General features: G+C 43.8%; 1 protein-coding gene across 6 annotated transcripts in view; it reads left to right on the top strand.

Moving 5' to 3' along the window:
- MATN2 (matrilin 2) overlaps positions 1–15,565 on the top strand; it is a 146,122-nt gene that overhangs the window by 61,788 nt on the left and 68,769 nt on the right. For all 6 annotated transcript variants that reach the window (XM_081070933.1, XM_081070931.1, XM_081070930.1 and 3 more), the window contains exons 3-4: positions 772–1,341; positions 9,455–9,577. In XM_081070933.1, coding sequence (XP_080927059.1) covers positions 772–1,341; positions 9,455–9,577 — 693 coding nt within the window. The remainder of the gene's footprint in view (positions 1–771; positions 1,342–9,454; positions 9,578–15,565) is intronic.

Raw genomic sequence — 15,565 nt, 5'->3', positions numbered from 1 at the left:
GCATATTATGCCCATCACTTGTGGCATCATGTACAAATTTCTCAGTCTGAATTTACAGGCCTTTTATCACTGGCTCCAGGCTACCTCTCCACCTTAATTCCTACCTGCAAAAGCTAGCAGTTCCTTCATCACTTATTTTATTATCCACCATATTCATGCCAACTTGGGCTTTTGTTCATGTGTCACTCTCCATCTCTGCCTTCTCTCAATTGAAACACTATATATTCATAAGGCCAGCTCATGTCCTATGCTCATGTCCTATCTTCTTAACCCCAGCCCACTAATATCCTTGTTTTCTGCATATGTAGTGTCAATACCACACAGTTTCATACTAGCTCTTCTTTTATTTGTTCCATTAGTTAAGTCTCCCCAGGTAGATGGTAAGCTCCTTCACATTGGTCCCTATCCTATGCTTCTTCCATATTCCCTGCAGTATCCAGGCAAACTTATGTGGCATACACTAAATAATAAGGCCTTTTGACCCGATCAGGTGTTTACCCACCTAAAAACTGTATTGAAGATTTTCTCAAAACTAAAGTATTCATTTATCTTGTGAAAAGAAAGAATACTTGTTTACAGCCAATACTCATGATTACTCAGTCATGCACATATATACCCTTACAAACTTTCCCAAGTGGTGAAGAAAAACGGATGAAGATTGGAGGTTAGAAAGGTGATTCGCCAGCCTTAGGATTTCCAACAACAGCCAACCTGCACTGGGCCCTTCCCACTCTTCTAATGCATTTGACCTCTCCTCTCCTCTTTCCCCAGAGAGCTCCTGTGAGAATAAGCGGGCAGACCTGGTCTTCATCATTGACAGCTCCCGCAGCGTCAACACCCACGACTATGCCAAGGTCAAGGAGTTCATTGTGGACATCTTGCAGTTCTTGGACATTGGCCCTGACATCACCCGAGTGGGCCTGCTCCAATATGGCAGCACCGTCAAGAATGAGTTCTCCCTCAAGACCTTCAAGAGGAAGTCCGAAGTGGAGCGTGCTGTCAAGAGGATGAGGCACCTGTCCACAGGCACCATGACAGGACTGGCCATCCAGTATGCCCTCAACATTGCTTTCTCAGAAGCAGAGGGGGCCCGGCCTCTGAGGGAGAATGTGCTGCGGGTCATAATGATTGTGACGGATGGGAGGCCACAGGATTCAGTGGCCGAGGTGGCTGCAAAGGCACGGGACACAGGCATCCTGATCTTTGCCATTGGCGTGGGCCAAGTGGATCTCAACACGCTGAAGGCCATAGGGAGTGAGCCCCACGAAGACCACGTCTTCCTGGTGGCCAACTTCAGCCAGATGGAGTCTCTGACCTCGGTGTTCCAGAACAAGTTGTGCAGTAAGTCCTGCCCCCTGTGGGTCTTCCAGGGGCATCATTAGGATTAATTTATTCATCTTCCAGGTTCATTTTGTATTGCCTCGTCCCAGCTACTGTGTTGGAAGGGGTGTTCAGCGAATGCTACTATAAAGACAGCATTCTCTTGGGGCTTACACTCTGGCCAAGGGGACAGATATTAAGCATGTAATTACACAAATAAGTAAGTAAGTGCAGTTGTAACAGTGTAATGGAGGAAGAATTCAGGGCAGGACCTGACCTAGTCCAGGGTACTCAGGGAGACATCCTTGGGGAAGGGACATTGAAACCCAAACTACAGAATGAGTAAAAGTAGATAGGTAGAGATTTTCTCCAGCACATTGAACTGCCCTGGCATTCCCTAAGATAGGAATGGGAGCGCAAAAATAATAGCATAATTTCTCCTTGGATGGTGTGGAATACCAAACATTTTTGCTCCGTGATGGTGCTAGCAGTGGATGTTTTCTCAACTGACAAAGGCCCAGGGTATGGGGAGGACTAAGATGTGGTCTTGGTGCCTTCCCACCTGTTAAGATGGTAGGTACCCCTCCACCCCCCACCTCACTCACTTCTACTGCAAGGGAGGCCTCTCCAAGTCCTTGAACTGCTTTCTTCTACCTGAAGCATCTTCCTCCATCTCTTGCTTTCTAAGCCTACTCTCATCAAGGCTTCTTTCTCCTTTTGTTGCCAGATTCCTCCAAGTTACCTTCAACCTGAGCTCCTGCCTCACTTTTTTTCCAGGGAGTCAACTTGCTCTCTCCCCAGTTTCCTCCTTCTGCAGCTGTCTTCTCATCCCTTTTCCCAGAAGGGCAGGGGCCCAGGGTGCCAACCCAGGCTTCACTCTGGTCCCTGGAAATTGGAAATGTGTCTCCTGGCCTGGTAAACATTGTCCAATCCTGTCTCTCCCACCCTCATTGGTTCTCCTCCAACTTTCATTCTTCTTTGATGGGAAAACAAAAGGAAATATCTATTTTGAAATGACTAGTATTTCCCTGCCATCTGAGCTTGAGAACCAATTTCCCTCCAATTCCCCAGGAGCAGGAATATGCCCCTAGGGGGCTCTGAGGACCAGTTCTCAGAATGTGACAAAGCCTAGATCCACTCCCCAACCCCTCCCCCCCTCAAAGTCTCAGGGACGAACAGGTATGCTTATGATGTGTCTTTTTCAAAAAAAAAAAAAAAATCCCCTGCTGTGAACTAACCTTAAAAATCAAACAACCATTGTTTCTTGACTCCAGAATCAAAATATTTACTTAAAAAATCAATGCCATGGAGGAAAAAGAACTTTTTCTCTGCCACGTCACTTGGAAAGTGTTCAGAAGTGCCATTTGCCCTGGCACCACAGAAGGGCTGTGTTACTGTGGTGCGCTGTGGCCTAAGTCACCTGCAAAACTTCACCCAGTAGGACGCTCTGCAAACATTTTTAAGGTTTATGACTTTAAATAACTTCTGCAGAATTTATGTTTCCCTCTTCCTGGAAATATTAAAAAAGAAATTGGTTCCATAGCAATTTTGATGGGTTTATTCTTGTGTCCTGGAAATGTTAATGGAGGAGTTCTTTTATAGGTGCTCTGGAGTTATCGGCAAATGGAAAGGTAATATGATGAGGCTGAGGATGTGGACTTGTCTGTGGAAGAAACTTCTCTGCATCCTTTATATCCAGGCAGCAAAATTGAAAGGCAGTTTGAATTCCCCCCTTCCCCCGCAAACCGGCTTTGTTGTAATCTGGAAAGAGATTACAACAAAGTAGTAATAAGCTCTAAGGAAACAGTATTATGCCATTTGTTCATTCGTTTGTTCCTGTGGCCTGAGAACGGAATCCCCACCCTCATCCCATCCCTCAGGATACCAGCTTCTCTCTCACTACATTGCAGGGCTCTGCTGCACAGACTTGTCAACTGTCATCAAAGGTTGAGGAGGCCCTGGGCTTCTATCAACTGTGCAGTAAAGATCGCAGTAACTGACATATATAAAGCACTTTTTCTTCTGTTTCTGCCTTTGATCCTCACCAAAACCTAGGGAGGTAACACAATACTGTCCTTCCTACTCTGCAGGTTAGTAAACTCGGTAAGTGAATTCCCCAAGAACAAACAGCCATCAAGTGGTGGATTCTGCTTCCAAAGCTCTTGCTCGTTTCACTCCTTCACACGCCGCGAGTTATAAATTTCTTCTTTAAGGTAAACCATTTCTGATGGCAGCCTCCACCCTCCAGCCCTGCTGGGTGAACCAGCTTTGAGGTTGACATTCCTGTCAGAGTTTGAGGGGAAGCCTTTGTAGGGTAGCAGGAGTGACCCCACCTGCCAGCTATACGATGCTGAGCTAATCTGTAAAGTGGGGATTTTACCTGCAAAGACAGATGAGTGAGCAGGCATTATAAATTGTAGAGCGCTATGCAGTGTGCACCGTGTTGCGTATGACTATGGTTCAGATCCATAGAGGAGCAGCAGGCTGGGCAGCTGGCCTCAGCTTTGAGCTACACTCCAGGTATCGGGCAACAGTGATAAGCACCTTCCAGATTCAGACAGCATCTCCTCAGTTTCGGAAGTCTCATTTGTTCCTTAAAGATTTATTGAGCTACACTCTGATAATAAAAGCTGCTTGTGTCCTGGGCTAGGTACTTTCCATATATTATTTCATTTAATACTTATAACAGCCTTTAAGACAGGTGCTATCATTATCCCCATTTCACAGAAGTGGAAACCGAAGCAACTTCAAGTAGCAGAATTGGAGACTCAGATTGCAGTCTCTGGCTCCAGAGCTCTTACCCTCCACGTGCCACGCCCGAGGGCTCCAGGCTGGTGGAGGATGATCTCATCACAGAAAACTGGGATGTTGGCTGTACAAAGTATGCCCTTCAGTGGCCTTGGAAAGCCACCTAACACTGGGGGACCTCTGATAAAAAAATGCCTGGGTCTGTCTGCCGAGGGGCCCTAAGAGAGCTTTGAAGGGAATATAATCATGACAATCACTAACATTTATTGATTTTAATATGTGCATATGCTGTTTTGATCTATTAGCATACATTAACTCATTTTAGTCACACAACAAACCTGTGAAGCACATGCTCTTATAATTCCCATGTTATAGAAAAGGAAGTTGAGACCGAGAGGTTCAGTAACTTGTGACCAAGATCACAGAGCACTAAGTGTAGAGTTGAGATGTGAACCCAGGCGTTCTGGCTCAGAACCTACATCTTAACCACTATGCGTTTAGAGACTTGAAATGTGAGGAGGCGTTTACTGGCTAGGTGGGGAGGGCGGATGCAGTAAGCCAGGAATGGAATGATATTTTCAATTGTTTTTTCTATTAAAATTAAAGAAAAATAAAAACAAAAATAAAACTAGTCCACATTCTGTGTTAAATTTGTGACCTGCTAAAGAGACATGACCCACAGTTTGAAAACTGCTGACGAAGGTTTAGGCAGGGAAGTGGAGGCCATGGTGTACCTGGGAACAGGCTTTCAGAGGGAAGGAGGGCTGAAGCTCCTGTGCTTTGGAGAGAGCTGAAAAGCACTGCTGCATCTGTAGTCTCCCCGTGTGATCAAGGCAGGACCCTTAATTGTACAGTTAGGAAGAGCTTAGGCTCTGGAGCCAGATTGCCCTTGAGTAGGAGTCCTGGCTCTGGCTCTCACTGGCTGTGTGGATGTGAACTTGGACACAGTGTTGGCTTTATACCCCTGGGTAGTGAATTCTCACACCAGCCACAGCAGGGGCGGGGAGTGGGACTCCTGAGGTTGTATTCTCAGGCAGTGCCTGAGACAACCAGAGAATCTTGGACACCAGGTGTCCTGTGAATTGAGGCCCTGTCTACAAGATAAGCAAAACCTTTACATCCTGGGGTCCATCATTTTTGCCACCCAGTTAAAGAAGACAGAATTTAGGGGCTGAAAAATGTATGTCTATCCTGAGCCTTCTGAAGTCATTGGAACCTGGGCAGGGCTGCTTTTAATTAACCTCTTAGTAACTGCTTTATCAGCTTAGCCTGGTGTTTAGAGCCAGAGGCTGGCTGTTCCTATCCTAATAGCCCCACCCCACCCAGGCCAGGCACAACGTAAAGCCCTAATTCTGTTCCGAAGACTTTTTGCACCCCTTTGAGGCCCTGTTGTTAAGTGGGAGGTAGATTGACTTCAACAGACATTGACTTTACATACCCAGTAGTTCAAAACCTCAGCCCCACCACTCCTTTGGTCATCTATGCATTATTCATTAATAAACATTTATGGACATTCAGATTTCTTAGTTAAAAAATCCAGTCCTGCCACTGGCAGTCTGCTGATTAGTGATTCCTCCTGAACACAAAGCCTTGACCCAGTTTCAACCCAGAAGGCCTTCTGAGAAGTGTGACCACTTGAGGCCAGAGGAGGAGGCAGAACTATCCTCCTGCGGACGGTCACATCACAAAGGCCTGCCCCACGGGAGAGCGAGGCATTAGGGCCCAGATGCCCTTTGATCACTGAACACTCATCCATAGACTTTTACAGATGGAAAAGTTTTACTCTATCTTAGTTAAAAAAAAAGGGGGGGGATTCTTTCGGTTGAAAGTAATAGAAATTCAACTTGAACTAGCTTTAGAAAGGGGAGATTGTATTCATTACTCATGGAAATATGGAGAAGAGTAATGAATGACAGCCCTGCTTTCTCTCCATCTCCCCTGTCTGCTTCTGCATGGACTCCTCTGGTCCATGGGCAGAGAACATATCAGCCCCCTAGGTATACTTGCACTTGCTTTAAGCCCCCTTTTCCTCAGTTCTAATTCCTAAATGCCAAGAAAGGACTCTGATTGTCAAACCCTGTGCCACCCAATGATGACCAGGAGTGGAGCTGCCTCATACCAACACAGCAGCTCCCACAGTTATTATGTATTTGAAGTGAGAAGGAAGGGCAGTTTCTAGAAAAATGGGGTGCAAAACACTGCAAAACAGTGTCTGTACTGAGTATCCCTAAACACTGTTCATGCCTTTATTCTACTGGTAAAGATATAAGCCAAAAAGAGCTACCCAACTTACCTGAGCTTTCCTCACCTGTTCACTGTAGAGGGGAACTCGAACACAAGTCTTCTGGCTTCTAATCCAGCTCTTTTCCCATCACACCAAGTTACAGTCTCCCGGTTTCAAATTTTTTATGGTACATGGCCCAAACTAGCCTGAGTAACAAGCTGTCACTCCAAAACCCTAAGCAAGAGTTCTTTTAATTTTCCCATTTGACAGGTGATGAAGAGGAGTTTAGAGAAATTGATTCATACAATGTATACATAGTAAGTGGTGAAGCTGAGCTTTAGTCTGTTTCCAGAAGCTGTCCTCTTCACCACTGTGCTGTCTGCTCCCTCACAGATATTTTCTCTGCCTTAACATCTCCTGTCTTATTTTATCTGCCAGGGTCCCAGTGAGAAGACAGGCACTGGGCTCATCACCTGGGCCCTGCACCTCCTTATGATGCTGTGTAGCTGCTTTGCCTAGACTTTAGACTACCTTCGTTATGGAAGAAAATGGTGACATGCTGAGGGATCCTCAGGAGCGCTCTATGCTAGTAAAAGAAGAGGGCTTTCCAGGATGCAAACCAAATACAAATTAAAAACAGGATAATGAGTTTTCTCTTACAAGACTGTCAAAAACGAAACATGATAATCCCGAGTGCTGAAGTTTTGAGGGGATGGGAATCGTTATTCTGGTGCATTACTGGTGTGGGCCATCTTGCAAGGCAATTAGGCTATATCTGTTTAAACTAGGACCCAGTCCTGGAGAAACAATTGCGTATGTATTCAAGGAGATGTGTTTGAGAATGTTCATCACACATTGTTAAAGCAAAAATTTGGGAACTACTCAAATGTCGACTGCTGGGGAAGTGACCAAATAAAATGAGGACTAGTCATATGACCAATGGGTAAAGCAACTGAAGACATAAACTGGATCTAACGTATTTGATCACATCTAAGATACACAGTTGATTTTCATTATTCTCACTAATTATGTTCCATAAAATTATGGTGGACACTGAATTAGCGAATACTGAACCATTGCCCTTAGGGAAAACAGAGTTAGGTTCCTGCGAGCCTCTGGTCACAGCATTTTCGTCAACTGATCAGTACATAATCTTGTTTTATGTGTGCTTCTGTTTAAAGACACCTTGTGTAATATGTATTGTTGGTTCGTTAACATTGAACTCAGAGCCAACGGCACTATTACTCATGCCTGAACACTCATCTAATGCACATTTTATCCGAAAGGCCCATCACTGCCTTCTTGCACTAGGAACACTCGACACACTTCACTAGCACATCGCTTCAGCCAATACCAGCACTGCAGCACTGTGCTCAGGCCATTTTAAACAGTAAGATCGCCAGCGAAAAGCACAAAAATGCAAAAACATGGCACCATATAGACATTGAAAAGGACACTTGTTTACAGTCTAAGAGCCGAAATAAGAAGGCAGAGCATTGCTTTGTTCACCTCAGCTGGCAGTATGCACATCAGGTGACTCAAATGTTTCGTCTCTCTGAGCGACGTCCACGAATGACTGTGAAAGCTCTGTGAGTATTGATTTTAGAGTTATGAATGAATTTTGGCAAAAAGGTGATTGCAAATACAGAATAATGAGGAGCAACTGTATGTATCTTCACATTTTAACATCTCTGAAATTGGGGTGCATCTTAGAATCTATGAAAGATGGCACATATCAATATAGATAGAATCTCTGATTAATGTTGAGTGAAAAACCAAGGTGAAGATCAATATGTATACAAGAACCCATGTACGTAAAACAAAATAAAAGCCATCATGCTTGTCCTCTGCTACATAGCAATTAACACGTATGAGCATTCGTTCCTCAGGTACTGGGCACCGACTGTTCTAAGCACTTTGCCATTTTGATTATTTTAACCCTTATAAGGTCCTTATGAGGTAGGTACTATTTTATCCCCATTTTATACAGAGAGTTTAATAAAAACAGGTATTGGTTTATTTCACACCAAAGTAAAAATGACTGATTCAATTTAATCTACGAACTTCCCTAATGTTATTTGTATTTTAGTAGCTAAAACACAATCATAAACTCAGAACAATCATTCTGAATTGCATTGTTACAAGATAAAAAAGTTTTACTCCCCTAGCTCATTTATTGATCTCCATAGTGCTTACTTAGATGTAAAGAGACATGTACTTAAGAATAACCTTGATTTTATCAGTCCCTGAGTTTTCCTGAGCCCTGGATTAATGGAATTGTTCTTAGCTTTTGAAAGCTTCTTTTATTTTAGCCTCTATAAATATATTTCCATATATGGTCATCCTTTTTGTTTCTGAAAACACTTGCATAACTTGTACTTGTTTATACTGATGTTTGTAAATTGTAAATATGTTCAAGTTGCATCATTTTGAGCAAAGTCATAAATTAAAATGTTGAAAAACAGTAAGAATTTTTATGAGCTCCACGCAGACTTATGCAAGAGTTGACGTATCTGAAAGCCGTGGTACTTCAGAAACTAAATGCAGAAATATTTTTAAAGAGACATAAAGCTATGGAAACATGGACTCTATGAATGCGTTTTTTACTCCAAAATTTTTTTGTGTAACACTTTTGCATATGAAAATAATTACACTGTTCTTGGGATTTATGATTCTGAGAAATTGTTGGTTCTTAGCCACATCCTCATTTAACTATAATAGCTTTTCCTCCAGTTCCGTTGCTGCCTACTAAAAGTGCACACTTTAGCCAAAGCCTCCTCTGGTATTTGCAAACTTTCTGATCCCCATACCCACCAGTTGGGGATTACTAATTGAACCATGAAATTTCTCTTTTTGTAGGTCATTTTGACCTATTTTTAATTGGATATTGGCAATTTCATATGGCTCAGCCTAACGTCATTTCCCTTTCACCCTCTGAGGCCGTTTATCTTGATACTGCTGGTGCCATTTAGCCATAGTTGTCTTGCCCCGCCAGAGAATATAAACCACCTTGAGGATAAGGACTGCAGCTTGTTTCTCTTTGGGCCCCTATCTCTCCCTCACAGAGTAGGTTCTGAATAAATGTTTGCAGGGTGAATGAAGTTAGAGGAGGCATCATTGTTGTTTTAACTTTCCTTTCAGCAGCTGTGTCTTTCCTTTCAGCGGTCCACATGTGCAGCCTCCTGGAGCATAACTGTGCCCACTTCTGCATCAATACCCCTGGCTCATACATATGCAGGTGCAAACAAGGGTACATCCTCAACTCGGATCAGAAGACTTGCCGAAGTAAGATTGCTTTGCTGATGTATCTGTACTGTTCTCCTCTTCTCTCCCTCTTTCTCCTTTTTTATCTGGGCCTATTTATTCATCTGTGGCCCTTCACCCAACTAAGTCATCACCTCCGTAAGGGTAGAAATGAAGTTTTGTAATTTGTGTATTTTGTGTTGATCCCGCCACCACCTCTGCCATCATAGCACCTAGGCCAGAGCTGGGCACATAATAGGCCATCAGGAAGAGTTTGGAAGATGGTTGGAGCCACCTACTCAGAAATAGCCTCCTTGAATTCATGAGCTGGTGTCCTTTACGTCCAAGCTGTTCTTTAGAGAGAACCACTGAAGAGCCTTTTCATCCTGTCTCTTTTAACTGTATTCTGAGGAACTGTTTTCGTACAGTATCTTCTCTGAAGCATGGACTTAGGATGAGTTAGTAATGTTGGCTGGGAGTGATTATTCAAGTTCTGTTTTAGAGGTGTTCAGGGATCTACTTCCTTTGGTGAGAGACACTTTATAGGTCTCCTGAAGAAAAAAGGGCAAACAGATATAAAGTATTAATAGAAGTCACGTTATTTTTTGGCCACACCTGAAAACTAGACAACATACTGACATTTGAACCAGCATGAGGTAATTCACCTCTTACAGTAGAGAATTACCCAAAGGCTAAGTGCGTACCCATACTTTTTTTTTCAAGTTGTAAATAAAGCCACTCTGTTAGCCCAGAGACGACCAGGCTACCAAAGCAAGAAAGACATGAGGAAGATCAGCCCACGTGGAGACAGATAAAATTCAGCTAATCAAAGGCATAGTTCATGCAACGCGTAACTGATACACCGCTTGGTAAGCAATTAAGCATTAATGGAAGAGGCTTGCACAAATGGCTGTAATTAGTATCTCATTTATAGAGCCAAACCACATTTTCCTTTTGTCTTCTCACTTTTCAGTTTCAGGGTTGAGAGTGGTTGACAAGAGACCTCCCCGCCCTCCCCACTCTCCAGGATTAGGGAACATCTGCTTGACTCCTCCAGTTCTATGGCCTGGAGAAGCCCACAGCCCTCACACCCTGTGAAACCCAGAGACTCTGTGTTCTTGGCTCCTCTCAGACCCTCGGATCCTAGGTTGCTGAGTGCAGCCGGAATCATCCCGCTCTGCTTGAACCTCTGATCCTTCTTCAGTTTCCAGAACAAAAATCACACCAAATATTCATGGGTTTAATAAAATTTACTGGAGACCTGGAGGAACCCAGGAAAGGTCACACACTGCTCAGCCAACAACCTACACATCTTTTTAGCCATCTCTCTGTCCTCTTCAGGTGCTATCCTTGTGTGGGGACAGAGCCAGGAGTGCAGTTTCCAGGCTCTCGGCCTCACGTGGAAAGGTGCTGGCTCAGGTAGTAAATGGCCGTCAGCTGTGGCTAGTTGGCCGTCAGCTGTAACCAGTGAGCCATTGGCCACTAATATAACTGCTGTGGCTATGCTAGCAGAAAATGGGGGCTAGCAAGAATATGGTGGCTGAGCTAGCAAGAGCGGATTGCAGTTAGCACAACGGATTGCGGCTAGCAAGTGAGGTGGGTTGGCAGAGAGAAGTGGACAGTGTGGCTCCTGCTTCCTGTGTCTCCAACCCAGCTGCCAGCGAGACTATAGTGGTATGACTCCCCTACCTATGGCTTCATGGGTGTTCTTTTTGGCCTCACCATGTCCTATGTTCTTATGTGGGGAGCGGGACCAGAGACCCCGCGTGACTCCCTGCATAACACTTTGCCCCCCACCCAGCCTCTTCAGGAGCTCTCCCACCCCAGGGGGCTTCTCTACAGAGTGTTCAGCCTCCCAGCACCTTGCTAACTCCCTTTCTGCCCTTCCCTTCTTAGGAGCACAAGAAATTCCTCTCCTTGTTTCATTCCCCAGTGATCTGCTGGGACCCAGGCATCTGCTGATGTCCATTTTCTGTGGGCTGGCTTAATCAAGCTAGAGGAATTTTGAAACCAGCAAATAAAAAGCAAAAAGTTCTCCCCTGATGTAATGAGCAAGGCCTTCCCCACATACCAGGGTTTTCCAACCTCAAGCCCTGAGGCCCCCAGGCTCTCCCAAAGTGCTGGTCTGGCATTGGCTCCCTCCCGTCTAGGGCTGTGGGTGCAAAGAATGTGAAGCAGAAGCTGCCTGGCCTTCAGACAGGCTGCTCAGGTGGAGGGACAAGAAGGCCCATGGGGAGGAGGGATATGAACCCTGGGCGGTGGTTCTCAAGCTTCAATAACTTAGAATCACCTGGAAGCTGAATCTGGTCCTTACCCCAGAGATTCAGAGTCAACAGGTCTGGAGTGGGGCCCAGGAGTCTACATTTTCAGCGAACTAATGTAGATTGCTGCCACGCTTTGAGATTCACTGGCATCAGGCAGTGAGGGGAGGGGAGGGAAGGGCTTCCAGTTAAGGGAGAAGGGACAGAACCAGAGCCAGGGTTCTGCCATCCCATTGTCTGAGCCCTCCAGTCACTCTGAAGCAGTTCAACTACCTTCCCTGTCGTCACCAGGCTTAGCATAGTATGTACAGTCATAAAGAACAGTTCTCTCTCAGAAAAAGGTAATAACTCTTTTGCTTGCCTGCCTGAAATTGGTAGAAAGAACAGGGTCTTTATAGTCTGCAGACCTGGGTTTGAATCCTGGCATTATCACTCATGGGCTGTGGCTATCTCATCCTGAGCTCTTATTTAAACACCTTGACCTAACCACCCTAACCCTTGGAACGGGAAGGGTGGTGACAAATTAAGATGTATCTCATTGATACATCCATGTTAGACCATGGTTTTGGTCTGGTGGACGGTTAAAAGTTGTGCCAAGGGAAGGCTGGGCTATACCCTGACCTCTGTTTATGAGTTTTTTGCAGGGACCTGTCACTGCCAACACCAAGAGAGACTCAGTGGGCCTGGAGGGGAATGAGACACAGCTATTTCCATTATTTTGAGTACATAAGATGTGCCAGGCAGCATGCAAATTACTGGAAATAAAATAGTGAATAAAATAACAGTGGTCTCGCTCTCTTGGAGCTCACATTCTTGCATGGGAATAAGTAAAATAAACAATCAAGGCAATTGCCACCAAAAGTGATTGCAACCCAGCTGAGTGTGCTGCATACAAGGTCACCTAACTATAGCTACTTATGAAGAGTTCACTATATGCCAGGAGCTCTCCTGAGTGCTTTATATCTGTTATCTCATTTAATTCTCAAAACAGCTCTTTAAAAAAAAAACAAAAAACAGCTCTTAAAGTAGTTTTATAATGGTCATTTTACAGATAAGGAAAATAAGGTACAAGAAAAAAGGTTAGACAGTTTACTCAAGGTCATATGGCTAGTAATGTAACCAAACCAAAATCCAAATACTGTTACACATAACTCCATATTCCTAGCTCTTAACCCCATTTGATGCTGTCCCAGGATCCTTGAGGGCCCCCAGATGGCAGCAGGGCAACGCTGTAACCAGAGAGACTTTGCAAGCCCAGAAGGATAGGCAGGTTCAAAGGCTCACCCATCCCAGGGAGACTCAGAACTAATTCACCAGGACTGACATTCAAATGATCATGACTGACTCCCCCCCACCAAGTTCTCTACCAACTGCTGCGATTTGTCATTGTACAGAATGAGGGTCTCCTAGGCAACTGTGTTCAAACACACACACACCATATCCACCATTTTCTAATTATACTCTTCCTGTGTGATGAGAGGAAACAGACACAACTAATTCATGGTTCTTCAGTGGAAGTGGACTTTGGCTGTCAGACTTTTAGCTCCCTCTCCCACATAATCCAGGAATTGAATTCTCGCCTGGTGTCCCACATTGACAACAGTACATGCCCACCACTATCACCCATCTGAGTCACCAGGTCATTGCAAAGCTCCTACATCTCACCTCCAGGCAACCTGGATCAGTGGTTGAGCTGAAATCCTACCTTTAAATCTTCTCTGTAATTTCTACCTTTGATGCTATTTTGGTCATCTGAAGCCATATACCTAAAAGTATGTTTTTTTTTGTAAACAAAAAGAGAAAGCCTTTTGATTATTAAAGAGTGTTACCAGGGCTGGCCCGGTGACTCAGGCGGTTGGAGCTCGGCGCTTCTAACTCCAAAGGCTGCTGGTTCGATCCCCACATGGGCCAGTGGGCTTTCAACCACAAGGAACCACAAGGTTGACAGTTCAACTCCTCGAGTCCCACAAGGGATGGTGGGCTCTGCCCCCTGCAACTAAAATTGAACACGGCACCTTGAGCTGAGCTGCCTCTGAGCTCCCGAATGGCTCAGTTGGTTGGAGCGCATCCTCTCAACCACAAAGTTGCCGGTTCGACTCCCACAAGGGATGGTGGGCTGTGCCCCCTGCAACTAACAACGGCAACTGGACCTGGACCTGAGCTGAGCCTTCCACAACTAAGACTGAAAGGACAACAACTTGAAGCTGAACAGCACCCTCCATAACTAAGATTAAAAGGACAACTTGACTTGGGAAAAAAAAGCCCTGGAAGTACACACTGTTCCCCAATAAAGTCCTGTTCCCCTTCCCCAATAAAGTCTTTAAAAATTAAAAATCTCTAAAAAAAAAAAAAGTGTTATCTACCACTCCTCTCCCCTATTAATTTTCTCTTCTTCAGGGGAAGCATAAATATATCTTTAGACGACCTGATTTTGGGTCTCTTCACTGCCAAGATAACCCTCTTCTAAACACGAGTTGGTCAGTGTCTCAAAATGTGCTCTTCCATTCAAAGATTAGGTCAAGAACATTAAATAATCTTACCTTCAAAGTTCTGTCCATATGAGCAGTTTGGAGTACGCAAGACGCCAACACTGGATTCTTCTGTCCTCCAAAAAGTCTTCCCCGTCCAATACCGTTAGATGAGATAGATGCTAAAGCATTAGCATACTGCCTCGCTTGTAGTGCTCAGAAGCTTATGTCCTTCCCTTTCGACATTAAAAAAAAAAAATGGAGAAAATATCCTTGTGAAGTGTGCCTGTCTTCACACCTCTATTTCCCCCATCATTCTCTGCTTGAATTACCACCAACAAGAGAGAACTTTATCTTGCTTCCTTTTCTTTATTTTTTTAAATAAGGAATTTTCCCTTCCTTTCCCTCTCTCTGGAATGTTTAATCTATCTGGAAGAAAAATGAAAATGCAACATTTAGAAAACTGCACTTGGCAAAATGTGTAAACTTTCTTGTCCAGCTTTCTCATTTTTTTCTGTCTCAAGGAACATCCCAAATACATTTTACTGATTTCTTCAGATCTGTTCCTGACATTATTTTTTTCAAGCTACATAAGTGATTTAATAGCTTTTATATTAGAGTTTAATAAAAGGACATCATCCAGAAAACCAGTCACATTATTAAAGAGAGAAAACTATAACCAACATTCCTCATGAATTTAGATGCAAAACTTCTTTAAAATTTAGCAGATAGAACCCATATGTATAATATAATCAAGACCTACTGGGGTTTATCCCAAGAATGCAAGGTTGGTTTAACGTTTAAAAAAATCAATCAACAAAATTCACCATATTAACAGACTAAAAATGAAAAAAATATGATCATTTCAATACATGTAAAAAAAGCATTGGACAATACTCAACATTCATTCACGTTAAAAACTCTCAACAAACTACAAATGAAAGGGAAATTGCTCAACTGAATAAAAGGCGTCTATGAAAAAACCTACAGTTAACATACTCAAGAGTGAAAGAGTAAATGCTTTCCTGCCAACATAAGGAACAAGACAAAACTTCTATTCAATGTTGTACTGGAGGCTCCAACTGATATAATAATGAAATAAAAAGATTCCATTTTATAAAATTTTAGAAAATGGAAACTAGTCTATGTGACAGCAGATTAGTAATTGCCTGGGTCAGGGTGAAAGGAGAGGCAGGAGGAGAGATTACAACGAGGCACAAGGAAACTTTGGGGGTTTGGAGGTGATGGATATGTTCATTATCTTAACTATGGTGATGTGTTGATATGTCAGATATATCAAA

This window comes from Rhinolophus hipposideros, assembly GCF_964194185.1.
Source record: "Rhinolophus hipposideros genome assembly, chromosome: 13".
In the NCBI taxonomy this organism is placed as follows: Eukaryota; Metazoa; Chordata; class Mammalia; order Chiroptera; family Rhinolophidae; genus Rhinolophus; species Rhinolophus hipposideros.
The sequence above is the reverse complement of the archived record's forward strand: the minus strand, read 5'-3'. Positions and strand labels throughout refer to the sequence as shown.